General features: G+C 32.4%; 3 protein-coding genes across 5 annotated transcripts; 1 reads left to right on the top strand and 2 right to left on the bottom strand.

The window, feature by feature from the left end:
- Positions 1-2,221: 2,221 nt before the first annotated feature.
- Positions 2,222-12,826, bottom strand: LOC114173925 (DNA repair protein REV1). 2 transcript variants are annotated; one of them, XM_028058604.1, is made up of 23 exons: positions 12,536-12,826; positions 12,265-12,409; positions 11,943-12,058; positions 11,780-11,856; positions 11,045-11,556; positions 10,465-10,608; positions 10,221-10,353; positions 10,035-10,123; positions 9,862-9,912; positions 9,578-9,781; positions 8,873-8,992; positions 8,390-8,482; positions 7,599-7,658; positions 7,420-7,506; positions 7,137-7,220; positions 6,949-7,021; positions 5,500-5,568; positions 5,207-5,281; positions 4,682-4,975; positions 4,527-4,597; positions 3,495-4,087; positions 2,873-2,933; positions 2,222-2,275 (listed from the first exon to the last, which is right to left on the bottom strand). In XM_028058604.1, the coding sequence occupies exons 1-23, from the start codon at positions 12,736-12,738 to the stop codon at positions 2,228-2,230; spliced, it is 3,402 nt and encodes a 1,133-aa protein (XP_027914405.1). In that variant the 5' UTR covers positions 12,739-12,826; the 3' UTR covers positions 2,222-2,227. The 2 variants fall into 2 exon arrangements, with proteins under 2 accessions (XP_027914405.1, XP_027914406.1); XM_028058605.1 differs by having other exon boundaries at positions 11,780-11,847.
- Positions 12,827-18,093: 5,267 nt separating this feature from the next.
- On the bottom strand, positions 18,094-18,826 carry LOC114173664 (LYR motif-containing protein At3g19508). Its single transcript, XM_028058171.1, has 2 exons — positions 18,448-18,826; positions 18,094-18,344 (listed from the first exon to the last, which is right to left on the bottom strand). Exons 1-2 carry the CDS (start codon positions 18,631-18,633, stop codon positions 18,291-18,293), a joined length of 240 nt encoding a protein of 79 aa, XP_027913972.1. The 5' UTR covers positions 18,634-18,826; the 3' UTR covers positions 18,094-18,290.
- On the top strand, positions 18,412-24,756 carry LOC114173663 (alpha-L-fucosidase 2-like). 2 transcript variants are annotated; one of them, XM_028058169.1, is made up of 11 exons: positions 18,412-18,609; positions 18,839-19,005; positions 19,100-19,248; positions 19,330-20,240; positions 20,435-20,567; positions 21,902-22,060; positions 22,503-22,727; positions 22,806-22,907; positions 23,006-23,141; positions 23,682-23,877; positions 24,269-24,756. In XM_028058169.1, exons 2-11 carry the CDS (start codon positions 18,855-18,857, stop codon positions 24,597-24,599), a joined length of 2,493 nt encoding a protein of 830 aa, XP_027913970.1. In that variant the 5' UTR covers positions 18,412-18,609; positions 18,839-18,854; the 3' UTR covers positions 24,600-24,756. The 2 variants fall into 2 exon arrangements, with proteins under 2 accessions (XP_027913970.1, XP_027913971.1); XM_028058170.1 differs by having other exon boundaries at positions 18,519-18,609; positions 18,833-19,005.
- The last annotated feature ends 971 nt before the right edge of the window (positions 24,757-25,727 follow it).

The raw sequence follows: 25,727 nt of genomic DNA, 5'->3' as shown, positions 1-25,727 counted from the left end.
TAGAAAGTGGTTGGCTACTAAACGTTTTCTCAATGTTGTGAAAGAGTAACAGTCCCTTTTCAGTTAAAAGTCATATATGAGTTGGTTAAACCATTAGGTTTGTGAGAAGTGAAGCAGAGCATGCGTGTTTAAAAAGCTTCACATAAACAATTCTTTCAAGCAAAAAACTAACAAGCAAATTCGTATATTTTACTACCAACACAGCCGCCCTTAGAAGAATGAATTAGGTAGATCAAACTTCTCTTCACGCTGCTTCCAACCTGATACACACCACTATTCAATAGCAAATTATAGAAAGAAAAATATAGTTTGCACCCTTTTTTTAATGATAAAATATATAGTTAAAACATAAATTAATCTATTCAATAAAAATTAAATAAAATTATTCCATAAAATTTTAATATAAACAGTCGTAAGTGCATATGAAAAAATAAGAAAATGATATTTTAATAGTTAAATTTTAACAATTTTTTCTTATAATTTGAGATGACATATTTTAAGTAACTTCTTATTTTTTTTCATTGTTTCATTTCTTTATATTTAAATATTATTGAAAAAATATCATCTCAGGTTATAAGAAAAAATTATCAAAATTTAGCTATTAAAATATTATTGTCAAAAAAAATAATAATAGATTGATCACAAGAACATATAACCCTTTCCTTCCTCTCTTACCATTACATCACGTTACCTGATATCAATTACATACTTTTTTTGTCTCTTTACCTTTTCCTTTTCATCCCCGAGACTCTTCCTTCCATCGGACTCGGAACGGCGGATGTTTATATTTCTCCAATAGTTGGCAAGAAAACTACTCTTCCATGGGATTTGGTGTTTATAAATTATACCCAGTGGTTGCCATCAAGTTACGTGTAATTTGACGGCAAAAAGTACGGTCCCCAATTCCCCCATATGCCTTTACTTGCAGAAGTGCCTTTTTAAGGAGACTGAGATACAGTCCTTCAATTTTAGCGTGACACCCTGTCCACATCCGAAGATAACCCAAATCTGTTAAAAACTATTGATGATTAATACATAAAAATGATATTTCGGTACTGGACACCTGTACAGAGGCCTCATCCTTCAGCATTTACACATATCTATCAAAATTCGCATCACCTATGTAAGTGAACCGAGAAGACTCACTAATATTTTCAATTTCATGTTCAGTGACAGCAGGTCATAAATCCCAAGTTATATGGGAGAGGGATAACTACACAATTTCAATCATAATTGTAAAAGATGAGTGCATCCACAGAATACTGTACCAGAAAAAATCCAGCTAAATGAATTATCTCTGCCTTCTACACATGTTTATTAGGCAGACTAAAGAATAACAAATCTATATACCACACCAAAGCAAATTACCTACACAGATTGTGGTAGAAAATTACCTCTTTTTGCTAGAAGCAAATTATACAAGCAGCTTCTGTATTAATTTTATCAGACGGTTCTCCACAAAATGACTAAATCTACCTTTCCCAACTGCAACTGCAATAATAATTTCTGATTCAACAGTTATGAAAGCGTTGCCCGGCCACAAGAAAAACCTCAATTCTGCTATTGTAAGAGTTGGGAAGTGGAGGAAAGGAGACTGCATTACAAAAAATTATGATGACCTCGTTCAGCAGTGTTAAACACAGGCGTAAACTTATAAATATCTCTAAAAAAGAGAATAACAAACAAATGTGGTAATGCCAACAGTTTTTAATTAACTAAGTAATTAATTAAATATACATTGCATCTATTATGATCAATAACCAATACAGGAGATACTATACAAGACAAGGGATTAAAATACCAAATAAACAGCAAAGGAGATTTACAAGCCATATTGCAGTCACAAAGACATAAAATAAATGATCAATTACTAATGTTAATGAAAAGGTCAATATTTGAAGTTAAACATCACAAAAAGGTCCGGTAAAATCAATGGATGACAAAACAACAATTCGTACATGTTGAACAGATAGTAAAAGCCAGGCAATGGAACATAAAATTTCAAATTTATCAATTAGTTTAATTAACTGACTAGAAATGCAAGATTCATTAAGATAAGCACATACGCTGAAGAAAATGTTTAGGTATCACATCAAAGTCGGACATACTCTGCAGCACACCAGCGGTGAATAATAGCTTTTGAATTGGATCTGACCTCAAGGCTTATACAGTTATACCAATTTTGCTCAAGTTTACCATAGCAAAGTAAGAACTTTATAAATTGCTACTATGATGGTAAAAGTAAAGTCCCTCCATAATTGTCATCAACAGCGGCCTACAAATTTGAACCAGAGTACTGTATTAATAGAGAAAAAGAGAAGCATATGCTGAAAACCATGTGTTTCAACTACACAAGCTCCTTATTAATATAAAATGTCATAACAAATCATGTGTTTCAACCCATTTATAAAACTCTTTCTACGTACAACTCTTTGGCACATAACTTAATTTGGAATAAGATTAGACATTTGGCCTTCATTTGGTGTAAAGCACATGACCTATTCCTAACAAATATTTTGTGGAATTAGGTTCATTCAATTGATTTTCCTTTTCTTGATTCATTTCTTTCTTTGTAGTGTTATTCAGTAGTTTATCCTTATCTTTGTAATGTTTTATGTTCAGTTGACCAGCCAAATAAATTTCATTATTTTATAAAGAAACACTTTTTCTAACTAGGAAATTGTAATTTCAATATTTAGAAGATTTTAACTAAGACTAACAAATACTGGGTCCCACAAAATTATGTTTTGTTGAGTACGAACTAGTCCACATACAACCCTGTGCCATGCCTGCATTTGCCCCCATTTTAAAAATGTTGTTTGATCGATAAACAGCAAATGATGGTAAAAGAAAAAGTAGGCTGAAGGAATACCTGAAGGTAAGGATATACACTATCATACACTTGTAGGAAAAATTGGGACTTGGCAGCAAACCTGAAAACAAATCATGTGTTACTCCACAGACTGTCATAAAAATAATCTATACAATCTAGTAAGATGACTTTGAAATATTACCACAGCTTTGACATTATATTTAATAGTTATACTTGTACAAGGTTAGCTATGAGAGGAAAAAGATATTTATTGAATTGATTGAATTTAACTGTCAGTACCATACTCATAATGATTACAGTATCGTCTACAAACAATATTTTCTCCTAACTCAATAAGAACATAATTGTCGTTAATCAAATTCAAAATATAACAGAATCCTCAGGAATTTACCAAAACTCCAATCTCACTTGACTTCACTGGATAAGTGGAATTTATCATAAGATGGGTTGACGGAACAGAAAAAAAGAATTAACTTGCCTTTTTTAATCCATTCTAGCCTCTATGTCTAGTTTAGCATAATCTCCATTAAAACTGAAGGACTAAATCTAATAAACAAATTGAATAAAAAAATGTGGCAAGAATAAGGATAAAAGCACATGATTATGTACGAAAACAATAATAAACAGAAGGGTGCCATGCTAACTTCCAACATTAACATACCTTTTCAGAAGCCGGAAACATATATAAATCTCTTCAATATCTCTTTCAATCTTCACTTTGATATACTGCTTCAGTAGCTCACACATGATGTCAACAGTTTCATCAGAAAACTGCTGGGCCAGATTTAGCTCATAGAATTCAGATATAATTTGGTGCAAAACTGAAGATAATGTGTTTGCCAACCCTGATCTTAAATACATTTCTGCAAGTTTCTTTAAAATTAAGCAACTGCTACTTTTGAACTTCCTAACCCAATTTGGAGGATTTCCAACCCATAGACTGTCATTATTATAACTATATATAGGCGAATTATCAGAATTTTCTACACCTACTGACAGCGAATGGTTTTCAAGAGGAGGGATCACAACAGTGGAGCAAATATCTGGCCTCCTGTGTGCAGGCAGCTGCTCAACAATGTCAGCTTTCAAATCCTCAGGCAATTGTTGAAACACTGAACCATCAACTTGACTCAAAGAAGAAGGCAATAAATCATTGTTTTCAAAACTAGAATGGTGTGTAACCTTGAAACTGGGTCCACACGCTGAATATGGTATAGCTTCGCCTTCACTAGTGCCCGACACATACTGCTTTGCCTAATAGTAAACATGACATATGTTACTAATAAAACACTTTTAGAAAAACAGAGCAATAGATACAAATAAAAGTGTTAATATTTCTTTCAGTTTAATGACTAATTGCGTACAAACTGCAAAAACCACCAAAATAAAGGTATAACAAGGAAGACTGGTCAATTCAACCATATAATTTGATTAACTGTACATGGAAGTGGAAAACATACAGATTTAGGTAGGGAAGAAGAAAATGAGGGAATATGAATAATAACTAATATCCCTTGTGTACTACAATTTACAATGTGATACAAGATTCAAAGCTCTAATTCTATTTATGCTATCAGTTAAGAATCTTTATTGAAATCAAATAAGAAAAACAAAATTGTAACAAAATATGAAATCCAGTTCTAAGATATCATCCAAGGTGATAAGACATAATAAAATAGGGAAAATTAATTACCTTGTTTTTTGATAATAAATTGTCTTGAGGAATCGGTTCAGAACAGGAAAGTTCCTCTTCATTGTTTATTGCTGCCAACAAAAACAAATTAAAAGCATTTGTGGCAAGTTTGAGTAGAGTATATAGCCTGCACTAATGAAATAGAAAAAGCTTACCTTTTTTCTCCAAACATGAGTTTCCTGAAAGGCTAGAATTCTCACTTGTGTTTTTCGAGTTAGCAATAATATAATCAACTAACTTCCCTCTGTAAATTTCATTCAACTCTGAAAAAACATCCGAGGGAAGATTCCTTATAACTTCAATGTCAAGGTTACATAAGGGAGGTGGTGTTGAAATTGGGTCAGTACTAGCTTCACTAGTTGGTATTTTATTGTCAATTTCCACTGAAGACTCTGGAAGATTTACACATGCAGGACTGGGAGTGTTATCCCTGCTGTGCTTGTCATGACCTGAAGAAAGAGAAACCACAAGTTTTTGTATTAATTCCATCATTCATAAAACCTCGAAATGAACAAAAAAATAAAATAAAATTTATAAGTCTAAGCAAAAATCATCCCAAACAATAACAAGTAACCCCTGTGTGACATTGTACATCACCCATAGAATAAAATAACAACAACAAAAGCCTTATCCCATTAGATAAGGAAATTTAAGTGTGAACAAATAGGGGGTGCCATTACCTATAGGATATGTCTGATCTCCAACACCAGCAGATGCAGAAGTGAGCCATGATTTCAAAGTATATTTTGTTGTACCTTCATGAATTTACATAAAATAAGAAAAGAAAAGCTCAAAACGAAGAAAAAACAGTGAAAAAATTCTATAATACCGAATAGAAGGACGGAAAGATGAAGAACAATAAGGTTGGAGATCTCAGCAACAGGCATTCCATATAAATTTAATTATGCGCACAACAAAATATTATGTTATTCCAACATAACTCGTTAAGATACACTCCGACTAAAACAGATACCTTTTTTAGAAGCTTCTGCACTTTCTAGTTTGGAAACTTGCAAGCCAATACCTCGAATTTCCTTGACATCTACATGAAATAAATAAATAAATAAAAAGAAAACGAACATGAACATATACGGATTCTGTTACACAAGTCAAGGCTGAAACACTAAATAACATGAACAAGAAGAAAATACCATAATAAAATTAAAATATGAAGTCCAAAGACACAATCACCAACTAGCTTCACCATGCAAGCATTTATTTTAGAATATGATACACTGTATGCGGCCTCAAGCCATTCACCTAAGTGTCTAACGAAACTTTCAGTATAAACTCGTGACAAATACTAACTCTGGCCAATCATCAGCTATGCACCTAGAAGAATGCCTTTACATCTGTATCACAACCCTCTTGGAAAACTAGCACTTTGAACTTGAATCATGGGTGAAGGCACTGGTCAACTATAAATTCAAATGGAATTTTAATTTAATTAAGAATGTAAGTGGAGAGTATTGAATCCTAGCGACTTGATGATATAAGCTCTCCTAAAAACTTAAATTAGGAGATGGATGCTCATTGTATTAGGATAATAGGATTCCCTTGTCAATACACAGCTTTTTATATCAGGATTCAAGTTTTAAGGAGATCAATGCGAGTAAGAAAAATGGAACCTAGGGAATTCCTGAAAAGCCAAAGGACAATCTCTATATATTGGTTGTGCCTACTACTATAAATTAACAAAATTATAAAAATATTGATAAGCACCCAAACACTTAGAAACCCACCCTCATTATTTTTTAGTGTTCTATTCAAGTCTAACCTTGTAACTCCACATATATGGTACAATATCTCATATTCTATATTTCATTAACATAGAATTGTTTTTTTTTTTTTAACTCTATTAGGTAGCACTAGTAGTAGTAGTAGTAGAAGAACAAAGAAGAATATTTCCCGAGAGAGCATTTGACAAAAAGAACCAATTCCCTAATGAAGTTGTTGTTTCTTCAATAACTAGTTTGGTTCAATGATTTCACAGAGGCAAGTGGAAATCCCTCATTCTCGTATTTGCCTTATTACTTAAATTTTTTCTAAGTTGTCATGACTAAATTAGCCTTGAATTGAATACTTATAATAGCTTTTTTGTCTTTTGTAAGAATATATAGAAATTTATTTATTTTCCCTCGTCTCCCTTCCTTTTAACTGAACAGAGTTTATATCAATTATTAACAAAAGCAAATGCAGTAAATGATTCACACATCTAGATATAAACCAATAGATTCCATACTGCTTATTACATTCATTAAAATGGCAGAAAACATGTATGTTCGCATCAGCTAATAGAAAATACTTTCATTTTTGGAAGTTTCATGATAGAACTTTGAAAAGAACAAAAATATTGAACCAGAAATAAGCTTTGCCAAGCATAACATACATTAAAAGAATAAGCAGATCTGAGTTAAGATACCTATGTAAAAACATCCAAAAAGCTGCTTTACAATTCTTTGGAGTATTTCCACATTATCAGTAGCAAGAGGAACCTATGATGAGAAAATCAAACACAAAATCGGACCTTAAAACAATTAATAAAACACTTGTATAAAGAACATATAACAGTTTAATATACACGTTAACACGTTATTTTTCAATATTTACCGTTACAGAGTGACTCAGATTTTCACAGTCCCCACATCCCATAAACTTTGCAGGTTCGTCAGCGCCTTTCCTTCTCTTTTTGATCTAAAACATATTTACAAGAATATTTACAAATAATACTTTTGTATACTCGGAAGATATAAGAAACATTATGATAGATGGTATAATACATGATATTTCAAAAATTTAACACGACATGAAAGAAGGTTGCCATGTAAAACAGAAAGCTCATTTCTGAATAATCTAAAAAACAAAATTTATAAAGCTGAAAGTAAACCAACACCTTCAGAGTGAAAGTGCGCCCCTGCACTTCACAACACTGCAATCGCAATGAGACCTCCTTGCAAAGACTCATCAGAAAGTGTTCACACTGAAATAATTTTTATGTCAGCATTTTTAATGATTCTTTTATATAGTAAGGTTTAGAAATATAGAAATATGACACTGTAAGAAAATACTAACATCTTTTATATCTTTGAACCTTACGCCCCAATTTACATCAGCACCAACAGTCTTGCTTTCCTGCAGAAACGTGGATATTATCTTAAAACAAGTTTATCAGGAAAGAATAATAATCACAAGAAGAAAAAGTGACATAATACACATTTGAGTTAGAAAATTAAAAGTAAAGTGTGAAACCACCAGCCAGGGGTACAATTATTTCACATCATGTTGTGGAGCATAGCACTAGCACAATCAATCATTTTGAAATTTACAATGACTGGTTATGGTTTTATTATCTGTATTAACCTGACAATTTATAAACTTCAGTCATTACTCGCTATTACAGTTGTTAGCCAATCCCTAGACAAGGACTGGAATAGATAAAAAAAAAGATATTGTTACAGAAAAAAAAAAGGCAGTGTAAAATGGAAGGCAAAAGAAAACAACATTCTAGTGTGGATTCATATAGAGAAAGAAGGCAAAAGAAAAGCAACACATGCATACATTATACCAATATAAAACAAAATGGAACAATTTAAGATGGGAGAATAGAGAAAAGAAGCAACATGTGCACACTCCCACAAATTACATACCATTATACAACAAATGGGCACAGTGTAAAATGAAAGGAAAAATAAACGAAGCAAAAAGCATAATGTCACAGACAGAGGCATATACATCACTCTATCTCTGCCTCTCTCTGTCTCACGCATATAATGTACATATACACATATATCCAAAGTATTCTAAACCATGTCAAATCAAAATGAGAAGGAACGAAGTCTGGATTTTAGATAAATGTTCCCTACCTGAAAGTTCCCAACTAACCGGTTATCAATTCCTCTGCTATAATTCCACAGCATTTCTCCTGTTTTTATACCGTAGTCCCTCTGCAGTGAAGCCTGTAGATTCAAAGAAATAAGGGTATGTATGCTACAAATATTACAAATGTTTTTCAAGTACTGGTCAAAAAAGGAGGTGGAACATGACTACTACAGAGTGTCCAAGTAAATGAACCAAGTAAAAACACAACAAATTTAAGCCAAATTTTAAACAAGTCAATAATATTTTTTCCCAAGTTTCTATTCTCTTTTAGTAAGGATTCTAAGTTCATGTCAAACCTTGTCCTTCCCCAGCTCAAGGGAAAAGATAAATGTCTAAAAGCAGAGGAGGAACGCTAGGAACAGATTGAAAGACCTTTGGAAGAAAGTCAAGGAACAACAACTTTTATAATACAATAGAAGGAATATCAGAAGAACCTAGAAATTGAGAAAGTGAACGAATAGTAAAACCTTGGAAATAATGCGCAACTGTCCACAAGTATAAATATTCTGTTTCTTCAATTTCTCCTGCAAAACATGCCCTATTCCTGGAAGTGAATTAATTGGGAGTTGGCATAAATGATCTTCAACCTGCAAAGGCAAAACTGACTAAATGAACAAGGTAGTATATTGACACATTCCACTCATCAACTATAATATCAAATGCATAAGCTGCACAAAATATAAAATCACACCTGATGTGATCAGTGTCCCATTTTTTTAAGAAGTTTAACTTTAAGATGATGACCAGACAATAGAAGTTGAAAATTGCATTTTAAACCACCATACACATTTTCTGGTGAAGTGTGTAAATTGTCAATTTCAATGCATCCAAATTACAGATCAAACCTAAAATTAGCACCTTTGAGGAAAACCCAAAGCTTCAAGATCAACTCTGAAAGTTCTTATTTAAATTTATTTAAAATACAGAAAATCCACAATTTCAAATTAAAAATATTTGAATTTGTAAATATCCAAAGATAAGCATAAGTTTACAGCATAAAACTCAAAAATACACTACTACGGCCACAAAAAAAGACCAGAAAATTAATTATAAAGAAAGAGGATGTAGAACTTGTAATATGATTTGCATCATACCTTCATTATGCCACAAATCAAATTTTGAAAACTAAGAAAAAGACAAAAGTTCTGAATAAAAGAATATCCAAAGGATACCTTTTCTGTAGTTATGTGATATTGACCATTTGGTTTTGCAGTTCTAGTAGCAATACGAGCCATAAGCATATTTCCAGCTATACCAGCACTAGCTGTGCATCCAGTGGTCTTATAGATCTCTTCTCTAATAGATGAAGCTAAAAGTTTGGGATCTTCAACCTCAGAATCTGTGACATCTAAAAATGCTTCATCACAGCTTACAGCCTGCATCAAGTAGCCATTACAGCATTAAGGATGAGTCAACTAAAAACTTTATGCACTTGAATAATGTCAAATCATAAGACCTGCACTTTGTTGCAATGCTGATGCAATATACAATAAAATTGATCAGCTACCTGCAAAATGTCAAAGAGACGTTTGTAAAATTTGTTAAAAGGAAAAAAGATACAAAGATATGATGACAAATAAAATAGTTTGACACTCTGCTTCTGGCTACAGACACCCTACTAATTCTTACTTCTTCATAAGCTTCAAAGTTGTAAGGAAAGATAACAAGGTTGGGACAAAGAGCCTTGGCATCTCGAACAAACATACCAGCCCTAATACCTAGCACATGATCAAAAGCAGAAGTTACATACAAAAAAGTTATACCATAGCTTATTGAGCCAAGCTATCATAATATATAACAAGGTATGTAACCAACCATGACTACGAGCTGGGTAGTTAGCAGAAGAAATCTCAGCAGTTCCATTTGAATTATTTGAATGGCATACAGCTACAGGCTGATCCAACAATTCAGGATGGTTCCGAATAACAACCGAAACAAAAAAGCAGTCCTGGGGCAGCATATAGGTATAGAGTTAAATGACATACCTAACCAAAACCTGAAAAGGAAAATTAGTTGACAGCAATATTTTTTTCTGCACATCCTTGTATTTAAATCTTACCATGTCAACATGGATAATAACTGAATTATGAGAAGTATTAGAAGCACTAATATTAGAACTTTCATTCTTAATCCCAGAAGACAAGGCAGAAAAACGCTTTCGATACCGATTTCTCCAGGTTCCTATAAAGTGTAGTCGTGAGCTCTGCATAAACCAAACTACAATCAGGATATTGCAATAAAAATAACCATACGATTATATGACACAACGTATATAGGTTTTTCTTACTTATAAGAAGGTAATACCCCCTGTCCCATGTGATCAGTTGCTTGCTTTTCTATCTTTGTTTACTTTTGTACAGATACAGCAAACACAAAAATATAATGCACAGGAGTATTCACTTCATCGACCTTATCTATTGAAGTTCATTGTTCAAGTGATTATATGTTTAGATGCAAGAAACAATTATCATTGACTTGAATTTTAATTGCCAGTATATTTTGCAAATAGCACAAAAAAGTTGAGATTACTACAACAACAGCCACATTAAAAGAAAATAAAGTGGGCCATCAACAAGAAAGTCACCATTTCACCAAGCCGTATGAAAATTCAAAATTCGTCTATGTTCTAACTTCACTACCTTAAAATAATTTTCCACGAAATTAGGGTCTGCAAAAGTTGAATGACACTGTTTAAAAGGCTTAGTGCCTGAAGAACTTGGAAATTCTCGTGCATTCTGCTCATCTGAGCAGTGAGAACTAACTGATGTAGAAGGTGCTTGATCAGTGGGTTCAAGTTCACTTTTGACATTGCTCCCATCTTCAGTAGCAGCATTGCTTCTAGCTGCTTGATCTTCATCAAACTTAACTCTAACACTACTCGGCTCCTCCGTCATAATTGCCTTACTATTCTCAATATCATCAGATGCGGTACTGATTTGTCCAATATGTTCACTCATCTCCCCAACTTTGGATAAGTTTCTATCCTCATAATCTGTTTGACCAACCCTCATAGATGAATCCTCAACATCTGATACTACTTGACGAAGGGAATTTGTTAAAGCATCCTCCGATATTTTACTACTTTTCAATGTGAAGAAGGCTGACAGTTTTGATTGCTTATTAGCTAGTTGGTCCAGCTGGTAAGGTACCCCTATCAAAGCAAAATTTAAATCACATGACATACGAGGCTTGGAATATCGCCAGGAAAAAAAGAATTAGATAAAAATAAATAAAAGGCAGGATCAGATATTAAAACTTCAATATATAGAAGTTATTGCTCCCATGGTCCTTCTCTTCCTCTCAAAATACAAAGAATGAAATTTGATGTAAGAAAATGAAACAAACACAACTGGAAGAAAAATGAAAAAACTTACAGCTCAGAAGTCTATTAGCAGCAACAGAATCTAAAATCCAAGTGGGTTTCACTACTGGCAAACCTGCACTGAAGGCTCTGTATTGAAGTATCCCATGATTAAAAAGTAATTCAAAAGAGAAGGACTCAGGACCTAAAATTTAAAGAAGGGTATGAAATCAAACCTCAGGTTCTTAACTTTACTATCAGGCAGATTACTGCATATAATATGTGTTACACGATGTCTAGAGAAATAATTCTCGAATCTTCCACCATACTTAAGCATGTAGCTCCGCAGTTCCTGAAACGCGTTTGTAACTGATTGTATATAGTCCCTTTGGAATTTTACAATTAAATCTGACTCAAATTTACAATTTCTTGACACAATTGATCCCTAAGCCAAGAAACGGTAACTTCGTACAATTGTGATACTTTCCTGCCATGTTCACACATTCAAGAATCGGAGAGAGATACAAAGAATCAAAAAAAAATGAAAAACAAAATAACCTGGCTGGAAGGAATCGTGAAACCATCAACAAAAATTGAAACTCCACTGAATATAGGCTTCCCTGAAGTAGAGCCACTTAAAGACGACGTGGAAGCCTCGGCGTCAAACTGGTTGTGTAGTTTCCGATTCTTCTCTGTCATATAACTGCATTTACGCCAGAGTCAATTAACAAATTGAGATTAAAGAGCAAATATGAAATTGACATCCTCTATCGTTCTTGAAATTAGATAAAACAATAATTGATAATAATATTGAAAAAAAAAAAAAAACCTGGCGAAACCGGAGAAGGCAGAATTTCTTGAGGAAGCGCGAAAACTTGAATTTGAGCCCCAGGCAGCGCCTAGGGTTTTCTGGTTTGTGATTGTCTTCTTTCTTTTGGTGTTCTTTTTAGTGCTGTCGTTGGAGCGGTTGGAAGATATAGAATTAGAGAAACTTCGTTTAGAATTAGCCGAGCGAGACGAATCTAAACTCATTCTGACAAACACACAGAGTGACGATGAAAATAAGAGGAGAAAGCAGAGAGTCACTCAGCGGGTGTTTGCCGCTTCCACGATCTTTCGAATGGGCGTTGTTTGTACGAGAAGCAACAAATAAATAAATGTTAAATAAAAATTATACCAACCGCCAAACACACACCTTCTTTTTTAATTTTGAAAAAATTTAAATTAAGATTAATAATAAATATATAATTAATTTTTAAAATAGTTGTTAAATATAAAATATATATATATATATAATTTAAAATAATAATTTAAGATAAATTAAAATAATTAATTTTTAAAATAATAAAGATAAAATTGGTATTATGAAATGTAGAAAAAATAAAATTTCTTTATATATACTTATAGATATATTTTAAATTTTCTTACATAAAACAAAAATATTACATAAAACATAAGAATTTGTGTTTTACTAAAAGAAGTTTTTTTTTTTTAATAAAATGTATGTCAAGTATATCTTTTTAGTATTTAGGATAATTTAACAAAAATAAAAAGTATTATTTTTCTTCTAAAATTTAAAAATAAATACTTGTAAACCGAACTGAACCAGACGGAACCAAATCGAATCGGACCGTACCAAACCAAATCGAATCGAATCAGATCAAATCGGACCAAATCGAACTAGACTGGACTGAATCACACCAAATCGAATCAAACCTGACCGGATCAGACTTGCCTAATTCGGACCGGATTGAACCAAACCAAATCCAACCAAATGCACAAAATCGAATCAAACCACACAAAATCGAACCAGATTGGACCGAATCGAACCGAATCAAACAGAACCTGTCAAAACCCAATTCGTCTGGGCAAATAAATTTATTCTTGGAAAAAAACAATTAATTTTTTTTTTAGTTAATTGTAAATAAAAAAGGTGAAATGAAATTTTCTTGAAAGATTTTAAAACTCTAATTGTAGGAAAAAATGAAAAAAATAAAGGAAAAATAAAAAGAAGGAATTGCTCAATTAGTTTTTATTTATCACACAGCTTCTTATGAGTCTGACTACCCAAAATATTTTCGTCCTCACTCCTTGCTTTTCTACCATTTGTTTTCTGATAGAGTAAATTATGGTATAATTATAATAATTAAAAGAATATTTCTTCTAATGATTAGATTCAATATTACTAGTGATGATTGATATTGTGCTCTGATTTTGTTGTGATTTGATTCTTGTCGTAATGTGTTGTTCATGACCAACTTATATTGTTCAATACAATTAAGGCTAACATTACATCATTATTACATTATGTGGATTTAAATACACAGTCTGTCATACGAGAAGGAATAAAAAAAATTACATTTCTCTCCATTTTTCAACTTACCACTCATACAAACACTTTATTTTTATCTCTTTTGAAAAAAAAAATCTTAGGGAAGAAGGAAGAATTGAAAAAAAAAAGGAGAATAAACAGTTAACAAAAGAGTCAGATTAAAAGAAGAAGATTTCAGTTTAGAAGATATGTCATTGTCATTATTTTTCTTTTGATTTATGCATTTCTAATTATTATTATATTTTCTTATAATATTGTATGCATGGTTATATTACTTCGATTTATGCTTTGGGATATTACTTTCTACTATTAAAAAAACATCTTATTATAAAAATCATAAAAAATATTTCTCTCAAATATTTTTCTTCTAAAATTTAAAAATAGATATTTGTAAAACGAATTGAATCAGACGGAACCAAATCGGATCGGACCGTACCGAACCAAATCGAATCAAACCGGACCAACCAAAATCAAACTGAACCAAAATGCACATAATCGAACCGAACCACACATAATCGAACCGAACCAGACCAAATAAAATAGAACTTGTCAAAATCCAATTCGTCTGAGCAAATACATTTATTTTTGAAAAAAAATAATTGAAAAAACGTTTTTTAGTTAATGGTAAATAAAAAAGGTGAAATAAAATTTTCTTCAAAGATTTTATAACTTTAATTTTAGTAAAAAAAAATATATATATATATATATATATGAAAAAAAGAAAAAATAAAGAAAAGATAAAAAAGAAGGAATCACTCCATTAGTTTTTATTTATCACACTACTTTTTATGAGTTCGACAACCCAACATATTTTTGTCCTCACTCCTTCTTTGCTACCCTTTGTTTTCCGATAGAGTAAATTGTGGTATAATTCTAATAACTAGAAACAATATTTCTTCTAATGATTTCTAATGATTAGATTCAATATTAGTAGTGATGATTAATATTGTGTTCTGATTTTTGTTGTGATTTGATTTTCCTAATATCTTGTTATCATGACTAATTTCTTTTTTATATTGTTTAATTCAATTAAGGCTAACATTACATCAATATTGCATTGGGTGATATAAATACACAGTCTGTAAGAGGGATCAAAAAGAAAAAAAAATTACACTTCTGTCATTTTTTTCTTTCTCCTTACCACTCACACAAACACTTTATTTTTTATTGAAAAAAAACAAAAATATTAGAAAAAGAGGTAGAATTAAAAATAAAAAAATAGAGGAGAAAAATCAGTTAACAAAAGAGTGAAATTAAAAGAAGAAGATTTCAATTTAGAAGATATGTCATTTGCATTATTTTTCATTTGATTTATGCAATCCTAATTTTCATTATATTTTTTTTAATATTTGTAAATTTATTTTTGAAAAAATAAAATAAAAAATATGTTTTTTAGAAAATGGTAAATAAAAGAGCGTGAAATAAATTTTCTCAAAAATATTTTCAAACTTTAATTTTAGCAAAAATAAAAAAAAACTAAAATAAAGATGAAATAGAGAAAATAAAGAAGGAATAATCCAATTTATTTTTAATTATTATACTCTTCTTTATGAGCCCGAAAACCCAACATATTTTCTCACACTTTTATGCTTTTCTACCATTTGTTGTGTGACAGAGAAAAGTGTGATATAATTCTAATATTTAGAACCAATATTTCTTCTAATATTTTTTAAGGATTATAATCAATATTATTGGTTATGATTGACATTGGACTCTGATTTTTTGTGATTTGATTTCAGTAATGTGTTATTATCATTACCAATTCCTTTCTCATATTATTCATTACAATTAAGATTAGCATTACATCGTTATTGAATTGTAGGATATAAATAAATTGTCTGTCACATGAAAAGGGACCAAAATTAAAAAAAATTACACTTCTCTCATTTTTTTTCTTTCCCATTACCACTCACACAGACACTTTATTTTCATCTGTTTTGGGAAAAAACAAAAATATACGGAGAGGAAAAAAAATTAGAAAGAAAGAGAATATGAGAAGGGATAGTTACAAAAAAGAGTGAGATAGTGGAGAAGAAGAGGAATTGAAAATTTTATAAGTTTTGTTAGTGTCATTAATTTTTCTTTTGATTTATGTGTTTCCAATTGGACCAAACCAAACCAAACCAAACATAATTAGAGTGAATCGAACTGAACCAGACCGAACCAAACTGAATTGGACAAGATCAAACCAAACCGAATCGGACCAGACCAAATCTAAGTGAATCGAACCAGACCGAACCAAACCGAATTAAACTGGACCGAACCAACCCAATTGGACCGAATCGAACCAGACTGGACTAAACCGAATCGCACTAAACCGAACCAAACCAAACTAAACCGAATCGAAATTCCCAAAATTGAACCGAACCGAAATTCCCAAAATCGAACCGAACCGCACCGAATCAAACAGAACCTATCTCAGGAGTGGAAGCATAATTAAATAGAAAAAAAAGGAGAAGTGGTAATTAACAAAAGAGTGAGATAATGAAGATGAAGATAAATTAAAAATTTTATAAGTTATTCACTATCATTAATTTTTCATTTGATTTATGCATTCCTAATTCTTTATATTTTCTTTTAATATTGTACGCGTTTTTATTTTACAAGTTGCTCTTACTTTAGGGATATTACTTACCACTATTCAAAAACAACTTATTCTAAAAAATACTTCTTCCAAATAGTTTTTCATTTATAACTTGTCAACACCGAATTTTGTCCGTTTGAATAAATTTATTTTGAAAAAATAAAAATAAAAATATGTTTTATAGATAATGGTAAATAAAAAATGGTGAAATAATTTTTTCTCAACAAGATTTTCAAACTTTAATTTTAACAAAAATGAAAAAAACAAAAAACCAAGATGAAGTAATGAAAAAAAAAACAGAAAAATGAAAAAGAAGGAAAAATTCAATTTATTTTTAATTATCACACTCTTCTTTATGAGCCTGAAAACCCAACATATATTCTCACTCTTTATTTTTTTTTGCTTTTACTCTTCTTTGATTTTAGTAATGTGTTGTTATCATTACCAATTTCTTTCTTCTTTCTTATATTATTCATTACAATTAATGCTAGCATTACATCAATATTGAATTGTGGTGGATATAAATACACAGCCTATTATATGAAAAGGGATCGAAAATAAAAAAAATTCTACACTTCTCTCATTTTTTTTCTTTCTCATTACAACTCACAAAAACACTATTTTCATCTCTTTTGGAAAAAAAACAAAAATATCAGGGGAGGAGACAAAATTAAAAAGAAAGAAAAAAGGAGGAGGGATAGTTACAAAAGAGTGAGATATTGGAGAAGAAAATGAATTGAAAATTTTATAACTTTTGTTACTGTCATTAGTTTTTCTTTTGGTTTATACACTCCCAATTGGACCATACCAAATCAAACCGAAAAAATTGTATGCACCGTTTTATCTTTGTTATTATTAGTTGTCAAAGATGCGATTCCTTTCATAAAAAGATTTGGATATGCAAGAGACAAACAAAGAGATAGTAGAACTATTGCCATAGGAATGATACACAAAAAAAGGGTTAAAATGAAGAAAAGTATTGAAAACTAACTTGTTTGAATTACCACCGTCAATCCTTAAATGTACGTTTCAACTCAACTCTCCAACTCAATTTTTTGTTGAGTGGCACCCGAAAAAGTGTTGTCAATAAATCAAACATGCTCTTAAGAAATTAGATGGTGCAACATAAACAATGTGAGGTTGCCATAATTTTTTATTTTCCTTTAGCTGAGGTCAAAACTATCATAAATCATGGTTTTACATTACCATATGCATTCAAAAGATTTCAAGAGTGTCAACTTTAAAGAGTAAAATGAACTACTTCAAGTTAGGAGTGCAATTAAAGTGTTCAATTTGGTCTATACAATAATGGTAAAACTTATTTAAATTGTTTTAAATTAAAAAAAAAACATTTTAAAGAATATTAGGATTGCAATCAAACACATTGAAAATCAAACACGTAAAACATGCATTCATTCATGCAAAGCAAGGAAGGGTAGTAGGGGTGGGTTGAGAATGGCTGCTTGATTCATTCGAGTAAGAGTGAATAAAAATTAAACGCCTAAAACTCGTGTTTAGAGAATTCATATTTGAAGAGAAAACAAAAACTCACAACTGTAAATCGAGATTATTTTAGAGGGCAGAAAGGTATTTGTAGCAGCGTGTGTTGCCCGTGAGACTTTGAGTGAGAAATAAAAACAAACACCTGGGTGGCATTGCATGGAAGCATCAACTGCAGCATATCCCTTTCAGCTTATCCGCTACAGATTCATCAATGGAATACTGCCATGGGATGAGTAGGGTAAATTAGATGCAGAATCATTGAAAATTGTATATATTATAGTGTTGTGCTGGGAAAGAACGTAGGAAAAGTAAATAAAGGAACCTTGTGAAGAACCCATAGAGAGTGATCGTAGGTGCGTTGAAAGAGGTAAGAGACATCAGAAGGGTCGGTTTCGCGGTAATTGACAAAGTTCTCGCGGGCATACTTGGCGTAGTAAGCCCTGGTGTCCTTTGGCAAGAGCCTCACCAGTCTCAGAACCTCTGCGTACGCTCTCAAAGCTTTCTCCATCTTCTTTTCACTCCTTTGCAACTACTCAACCAATATCTTATCTTATCATATAAATACTTTTCACTTTATTTTAAAATTAATCGTAAATGTAAGACACAGAACAATACCTACATATAGGAAATGCAGTTGCATTTATGTCTCTCTCTCTCACACACACACCGTTCTACTTTGCTTACTCCATCGGTGACTCTGGTGGAAGTAACAGTTGAAGGCTGGCTGCGATGGAAGCGGAAGCGCGTAGAAGTTCGGACTTGAAGATTAGGTTTAGAGAAGAAGGTGGGAAGCACTGGACTGATGCGCTCCCCATTGGCAATGGACGCCTCGGAGCTATGATCTACGGCCGCCGCCATTCCGAAACAATCCACCTCAACGGTACTCTTCATCTTCACCTTCACCTTCATCTCCACCGGTTGTCATTCAGACTACACAATCAATGCATGTTTGAATGCTTTGTTTTTTGCTTCAGAGGACACGCTCTACACCGGGACACCCGCGGACTACACTAATTCTAAAGCTCCACAAGCCCTTTCTCTGGTTAGAAACCTCGTTAACCGTCAACAATATCCACAAGCCACTGCTGCTGCTTCTGCCTTAACAGGATCAAATCCATCCGAAGTGTGTAAAGTAACACCTTTTCCTTTCCCATTTCCATTTCAATTTCGCCACTCATTCTCTCGTGTGAATTATGATGCCTAGGCCTACCAACTTCTCGCCGATATCAGATTGGACTTCGATTATTCACATCTCACCGGCGCCCAACAAACTTACCAGAGGGAGCTGGACTTGGACACTGCTACTGTCAAGGTCAGCTATTCCGTTGGAGATGTTCAGTTCAAAAGGGAGCACTTTGCCTCCTATCCGGATCAAGTCATTGTCACTAACATTTCCGCCACTCAAAATGCCAGACTTTCATTCACGCTTTCTCTGGACAGCAAAATGAGTAATCAAACCTACGTAAATGGCACCAATCAGATTATAATGAAGGGAGCGTGTCGTGGTAAAAGGTTATCACCTCATCTCCAACACAGGGCACAAGATACTCCCCAGGGAATTCAATTCACGGCAATTCTTGATTTGAAGATTGGTGGTGCAAACGGCGTCATCAGTGTTTTGGACGACAACAAGTTGAAGGTTGAGGCTTCAGATTGGGCTGTTTTACTTCTCGTTGCTTCCTCCTCCTTCAGTGGCCCATTCACACCACCTTCAGATTCTAAAAGGGATCCTACTTCTGAGTGTTTCAGTATATTGAGCTCAATAAGCAATTTATCATATTCTGACCTTTATGCGCGCCATTTAAATGACTATCAAGAACTTTTTCACCGGGTATCTCTGAAGCTTATGAGAAGCACCCAGCTGAATATGTCAGAAGACAGCTCTTTGGAACTGAAGACGCTCACGCCAACCTTAGCTAATTTGTCTCTAGTGGACAGTGGAACACAAGTTTCAACCTCTGACAGGGTGAAATCATTTCAGACTGATGAAGATCCATCCTTGGTGGAGCTTCTATTTCAATATGGTCGGTATTTGCTTATTTCTTCTTCGCGTCCTGGAACTCAGGTGGCAAACCTACAGGGAATTTGGAACAAAGATCTGGAGCCTGTTTGGGAGTACGTTCACATTCTGTTTAATTTCAATGGATATGGTTTTAAACAAGGCTTGCTATCTGTTATTAGATGTCAGGATTAATCAGGTTTCTGTTTTCATATTCTTTTTATTTACCACCAGCATTTGGTTCTCCATTCACTAGGAAGCCTTGTACTATTATTTTTTAATCTGAGACTAATAATGGTTACTTTTCTAGTGGAGCTCCTCACTTGAACATCAATCTTGAAATGAACTATTGGCCTGCTCTTCCTTGCAATCTTAGCGAGTGTCAAGAACCCTTGTTTGATTATATTTCCTCTCTGTCTGTGAATGGCAGTAAAACAGCATATGTAAGTATTTATATTCTCTTTATTTTTTGTTGAATGCCATCTTAATTAAGCATGATGTTGACTTGTATATAGCTTAATTTTAAAATTCAACAGCTAGTATCTACAATCTGACTATTTTTATTTAACATGTGTAGAAATGTAGATCACGATGTAAAATTGGACCCATAGTAGTGCTCTCAGGCTTAGCTGATTGAAATGCCTTACCACTTAGATCGGAAAGACTGAACAACATAGAAGCATTTTTAAGTCTATTTAAGCCATTATAAGCTTTAGCATCGAACTTTTTCAATATAGAACCAAGAATATAATTCCTAGAAAGCCATTATCTAACTTGTACCAAATTCATTTCCAATGATATAAGTCTCAATTTTTTATGTTTCATAATTTAATGACATCAAACCAAAATAAAACTATTTGCCTATTTTAAATTTTACAAATATAATCATATTATTCAACAAAAATCCTTTACACTAATTTTTCAGTGATCAAAATTTAGAAGGTAACATAAAGGCTTGCTTCCATGAACAATGAATATTAGACAATGATATCATAACAAAATAATTCAAATAGTAATCATATGTTAAAGCATGTCACTATGATAGCAATCCAGTTACAAGAATTGCAAGGGAGGTAGTAGCCGTAACACAAATTTATGGACAAATTGGAACAACTAGGTTAAAAAATGAACCAGAGAATTCTCAAATTCATTCTAGATTTGACTAATGATGATCTTAGAGATACTGAAAATACTGAAAAATATTGAATTGATTTTAAGATATTATTCCCAACAAATGGACTTTTGGAGACACATAATGAAATGATCAAAGACGTAAAACAATTACTTGGAAATTTTAAGGCTTTAGAAGTATGTTATGAGACGTCAATTTGTACTACGAGCTAAAATGCACCTTCCTTGAATATGCAAAAAATATCAAGAACTAATTTTCTTAAGATTTTGAGTTGTAGGCATACTTCAAGAACCTTTGTTTACATCACATTTATAGTATGTCACCTTATGAGAACTACAGGCGACGGACAGAGGATTATGCCTCAGAACTGTATGCTGAGTCATTCAACTTATTAACAGTTTGAAGTAACAGAAAGAAACTAATTATAAGTACTTGGTGTATTGGTTGGAGTAGTTAAATTAATTGTAGTTGCTGCATCTTTTTTCATGCAAAGTGGCCAACAATTGAGAGCAATCCCAGATTGCCTTGAGCCATCTTGATGCATGTGGTGTTTGCTTCCTTATTTTTACATTTCTCATGATTTATTTCACTTGAGTTTGGCATACTTATGTGCTCAAGCTTCTCATTCAATTATTGATTCTGAAGGTGAATTACCAAGCAAGTGGGTGGGTGGCACATAGTAAATCAGATATATGGGCAAGAACATCAGCAGGTCATGGTGATGTTCTGTGGGCCTTATGGCCAATGGGTGGAGCATGGCTTTGTACCCATCTATGGGAGCACTATGCTTACACTTTGGATAAGGTAACTGGTTTCTGAATTCTGAATCATCCAATGAGGTAAACCAGACACAAAAAAATAGAAAGCACACAAAGCTAGGTTTTTAAAAGGTCAGTAGTCTTTGGAAGAGTCCTTCTAAATTTTAATCCATTTTAGAATGTTGTGCTTGTTTGGGTTATTAGCGCAGATAAACTTTCTAATTTTTATGGAAGGATTAATTTTGAAGATAAAAACACCGAAAAATGAGTTATCTTTGAGAATGCTTGTAAAAAATTTACGATTGAGATATATTTGGATGGTGCTAAATAAAGTTGTTTTTTTAATGTGAAAATATACAAAATTTAATTTGAAATAATGTTTAAATACTGTAAGTGAGGAAAAAAATTGCAAAATCATGTGCAGTGTGGTGGAATGCCTTTTGGCCAAACTAACAAATGCAAATTTTGGTTGTGTTTTTTTTCTACAGGATTTCCTTGAATATAAAGCATATCCCATAATGGAAGGATGTGTCTCATTCCTGTTGAGCTGGCTGATAGAAGGCAATGAAGGATATCTTGAAACTAATCCTTCAACTTCCCCTGAACATAGTTTTATTGCTCCAAACGGTGAGCCTGCATGTGTAAGCCAGTCATCCACAATGGATGTGGCAATCATACATGAAGTTTTCTCTACATTTCTTTCTGCTGCTGAGGTAGAATTGGCAAACTTTTAACTAACACACTATAACATGTTCTGTCTACTCAAAAATTTGTATGTACTTTCAAAACAGGTGATAGGAAAAACAAAGGACAATATTGTCAGAAAAGTTTGTAAAGCTCAACCAAGGTTACGTCCACTCTATATTGCCCAAGATGGTTCCATTATGGAATGGGTATTTCTTGAACATGGAAAATGCATAAAAGTGTATTGAATAATTAACTTTGGTATGATAAATTGCTGGATAAATAGTGATTTTCTTGTGGAGGACAGGTGAAAGATTTCAAGGATCCAGAGGTACATCACCGGCACCTTTCACATCTATTTGGTCTATTTCCAGGGCATACAATTACTTTTGAGCAAACTCCAGCCCTGTTTGAAGCTGCTGAGAAAAGCCTCTATAAACGAGGTTCGCATAAGCTGAATAATTATAGTACTTATATTTTTATCTTGCTAGAATTCCAGTTAGAGTTTTTTTTTATTGATTTCTACTAAACGACATGGCTCACACCGCATTGTATTCAATTTTGTGTACCCCTTTGACAATTAGAAATCTTAATCTTATCCAATGTGAAGGCCCTGATTATGAGTAACATAGGGTTTGTTGGAGTAAACTTTTCTGCAAATTAGTTTATGCATAAAGTAATATTAATTTATTCAGAAAATCATTTAACTTTTTCTTCTGATTTTTCTTTTCTGGAAGTATTCATGCAGAAGTTTATCCAAACGCATACATAGTCTATAAATAAAACTTCAATCAGCTGGAGTCTAATTTTTTTGGGAGGGGCATCATGTAGAAGAATAATGAAGGAAGCACATTCACTTTATTTTAAAATATGAAGATTTGTGATACCGAAACTATTACAGCTACTTGCTGCTGTTCTTAAACAATGTTTATCTGCCCTTAATCAAAACATTTATCTGAATAATACTGTAAATTTGGAAACAGGAGAGGAAGGTCCTGGGTGGTCAACCACATGGAAAACTGCTTGCTGGGCACGTCTACAGAACAGTTCGAATGCATATAAGATGATTAAGCGCTTGATAAACTTGGTGGATCCGGATCATGAGATACCGTTTCAAGGTGGACTTTACAGCAACCTGTTTACAGCACACCCACCATTTCAGATAGATGCCAACTTCGGGTAACTTGCTTAGGTGTTTTTTAGTGTTGCATCCAGACTTAAATATCTTGCCCACCTAAGTAATACGTATGTATCTATTTTCACTCAAGTCATTGATGTTATCAATAACTGGCAAGAACAGCTACTTGCAAATGTAACAAGTTACTTAAGCAACCAAGCCTTTGTTTTACTTGGACTATAAATAATTACCCACCAAAACAACTTCCATGGAGTTGAATAGCTAATTTCAAATATACACTATTGTTTTTTCTTTACATAATTGTAAATGTGATTTGATGAACTCTCAGACTTATTGAACTTGATTTTCTCTAATCCCAAAAAAAAGGTTAATATAGATAATGTAGCTCAACTGAAAGTGTTTGTGATAGATTCAGGATTATTTTGTTGGCAGTTTTGCAGCGGCAGTTGCCGAAATGCTTGTGCAGAGTACATTGAGTGATCTTTTCTTACTTCCTGCTCTTCCCTGGGAGAAATGGCCAAATGGGTCCTTGAAAGGCTTGAAGGCTCGCGGAGGAACAACAGTTAGCATATGCTGGAGAGAAGGGGATCTTCAGGAGTTTGGTGTATGGTCCGAGGACCAAACAAGAACAACTATGAGAAAAAGAATACACTATAAAGGAACCATGGTCACCGCAGACTTAATGACTGGAGTTTTTTACAGGTTCAACGGACAGTTGAAGTGTTTGAACTCATGCTCCCTTTCAGAAATGACGTCTTCTTGAATTTGAGGATTTGAAATATCAATAGGTATAGATTTCCAGATGGAAGTAATTTCAGACAAATGTAATTTTATTTGATGGAGATAGTGATTGCTTTGTTTGTAACCTTGTCATATTTTGGCAGTTTCCTCATCGACCTCATCTTTCTTCTCTTAGCAAAGTTTTGGTTTATACAATTTAAAAATTATTTTTCTTTATAATGGTTTTCAAGTAAAATGATTTTTGGATTATGAAATATGAAAGTCAAAAATGATTTCTATATTACTATGAAATTCAAATAATTTCTGATGTAATATAAAAATAAAAAACGGTTAAAAAGTATACTTTTTAAATTTGTTCTTTCTAATAGAATATTTTATTTGTTATTATTGAAAAAAAAAGTAAACCCAACGTTTAATTATATATGTTTTTCTTTTTCTTTAGGTGTTTTATTACATAATTCGTAGATAATGTGTTACATCACCTAAAGACATTGGGTTAAAAAATTATTAATTGGTTTTATATAGATTTTTTTTTTATTCAAGATGGACAAAAACAATGTCATGAATCAATTAACATATTATCCCAATGAGTACATTATTATTTTTATCCATTAGCAACTAAATAGTTTAATAACTTTTTGTTTATGTCTTTAATTTTGTTCATTTGAAAAATGATATTCTTAATAATACACTGTATTAGCCTTTGAAGATTATTTTTGAAAAATTATGAAATACAATAAAATGTTCATTTTTAATTCTTAATAACTATACACCATGCTTTTTTGTGACAATATATAATCTTCCGGATAAATAGTGATTAAAAAATGAAAGATTTATGAAGAAAAACATATACTATATTAAAGATAGAAATATAAAAAAAATGTAATTTTATTAAAAGAGTAAAACATAAGTATTTAATTGCTTGCAATCACAGCCAGACATTGAATTAGAAAATATTATTTGGTTTTGTAGCCTAAGGCTTTTTTCTTTTTTATTTAAAGTGTTGCAGAATTTGAATAAAAGAGCTCCATGCATGAACCAAAATTAATGATGTAATTGTAACAATAAATACATTAATTTTCTTATTTATTATGAACTAAATAATTTAATTAATTTATTCTATGTATGCATCTCCAATCCTCTCATATTT

This window comes from Vigna unguiculata, chromosome 2 (genome assembly GCF_004118075.2).
Source record: "Vigna unguiculata cultivar IT97K-499-35 chromosome 2, ASM411807v1, whole genome shotgun sequence".
Lineage (NCBI taxonomy): Eukaryota > Viridiplantae > Streptophyta > Magnoliopsida > Fabales > Fabaceae > Vigna > Vigna unguiculata.
Note: the sequence above shows the minus strand (reverse complement) of the source record. Positions and strands in the feature narration are given on the sequence as shown.

Excerpts from the sequence above, each read along its gene's own strand:
- LOC114173925 (XM_028058604.1), bottom strand. The coding sequence starts at position 12,738 with ATGAGTTTAGATTCGTCTCGCTCGGCTAATTCTAAACGAAGTTTCTCT. Across the intron at positions 8,483-8,872 it reads AGTTGCGCATTATTTCCAAG|GCTTCACTGCAGAGGGACTA; the intron begins GTTTTACTATTC and ends TTGAATCTACAG. Across the intron at positions 7,507-7,598 it reads GGTTCAAAGATATAAAAGAT|TGTGAACACTTTCTGATGAG; the intron begins GTTAGTATTTTC and ends AAATTATTTCAG.
- LOC114173664 (XM_028058171.1), bottom strand. The coding sequence starts at position 18,633 with ATGGAGAAAGCTTTGAGAGCGTACGCAGAGGTTCTGAGACTGGTGAGG. Across the intron at positions 18,345-18,447 it reads CTCTATGGGTTCTTCACAAG|TATTCCATTGATGAATCTGT; the intron begins GTTCCTTTATTT and ends ATCCCATGGCAG.
- LOC114173663 (XM_028058169.1), top strand. The coding sequence starts at position 18,855 with ATGGAAGCGGAAGCGCGTAGAAGTTCGGACTTGAAGATTAGGTTTAGA. Across the intron at positions 19,006-19,099 it reads CGAAACAATCCACCTCAACG|AGGACACGCTCTACACCGGG; the intron begins GTACTCTTCATC and ends TTTTTGCTTCAG. Across the intron at positions 22,728-22,805 it reads CATTTCTTTCTGCTGCTGAG|GTGATAGGAAAAACAAAGGA; the intron begins GTAGAATTGGCA and ends CTTTCAAAACAG.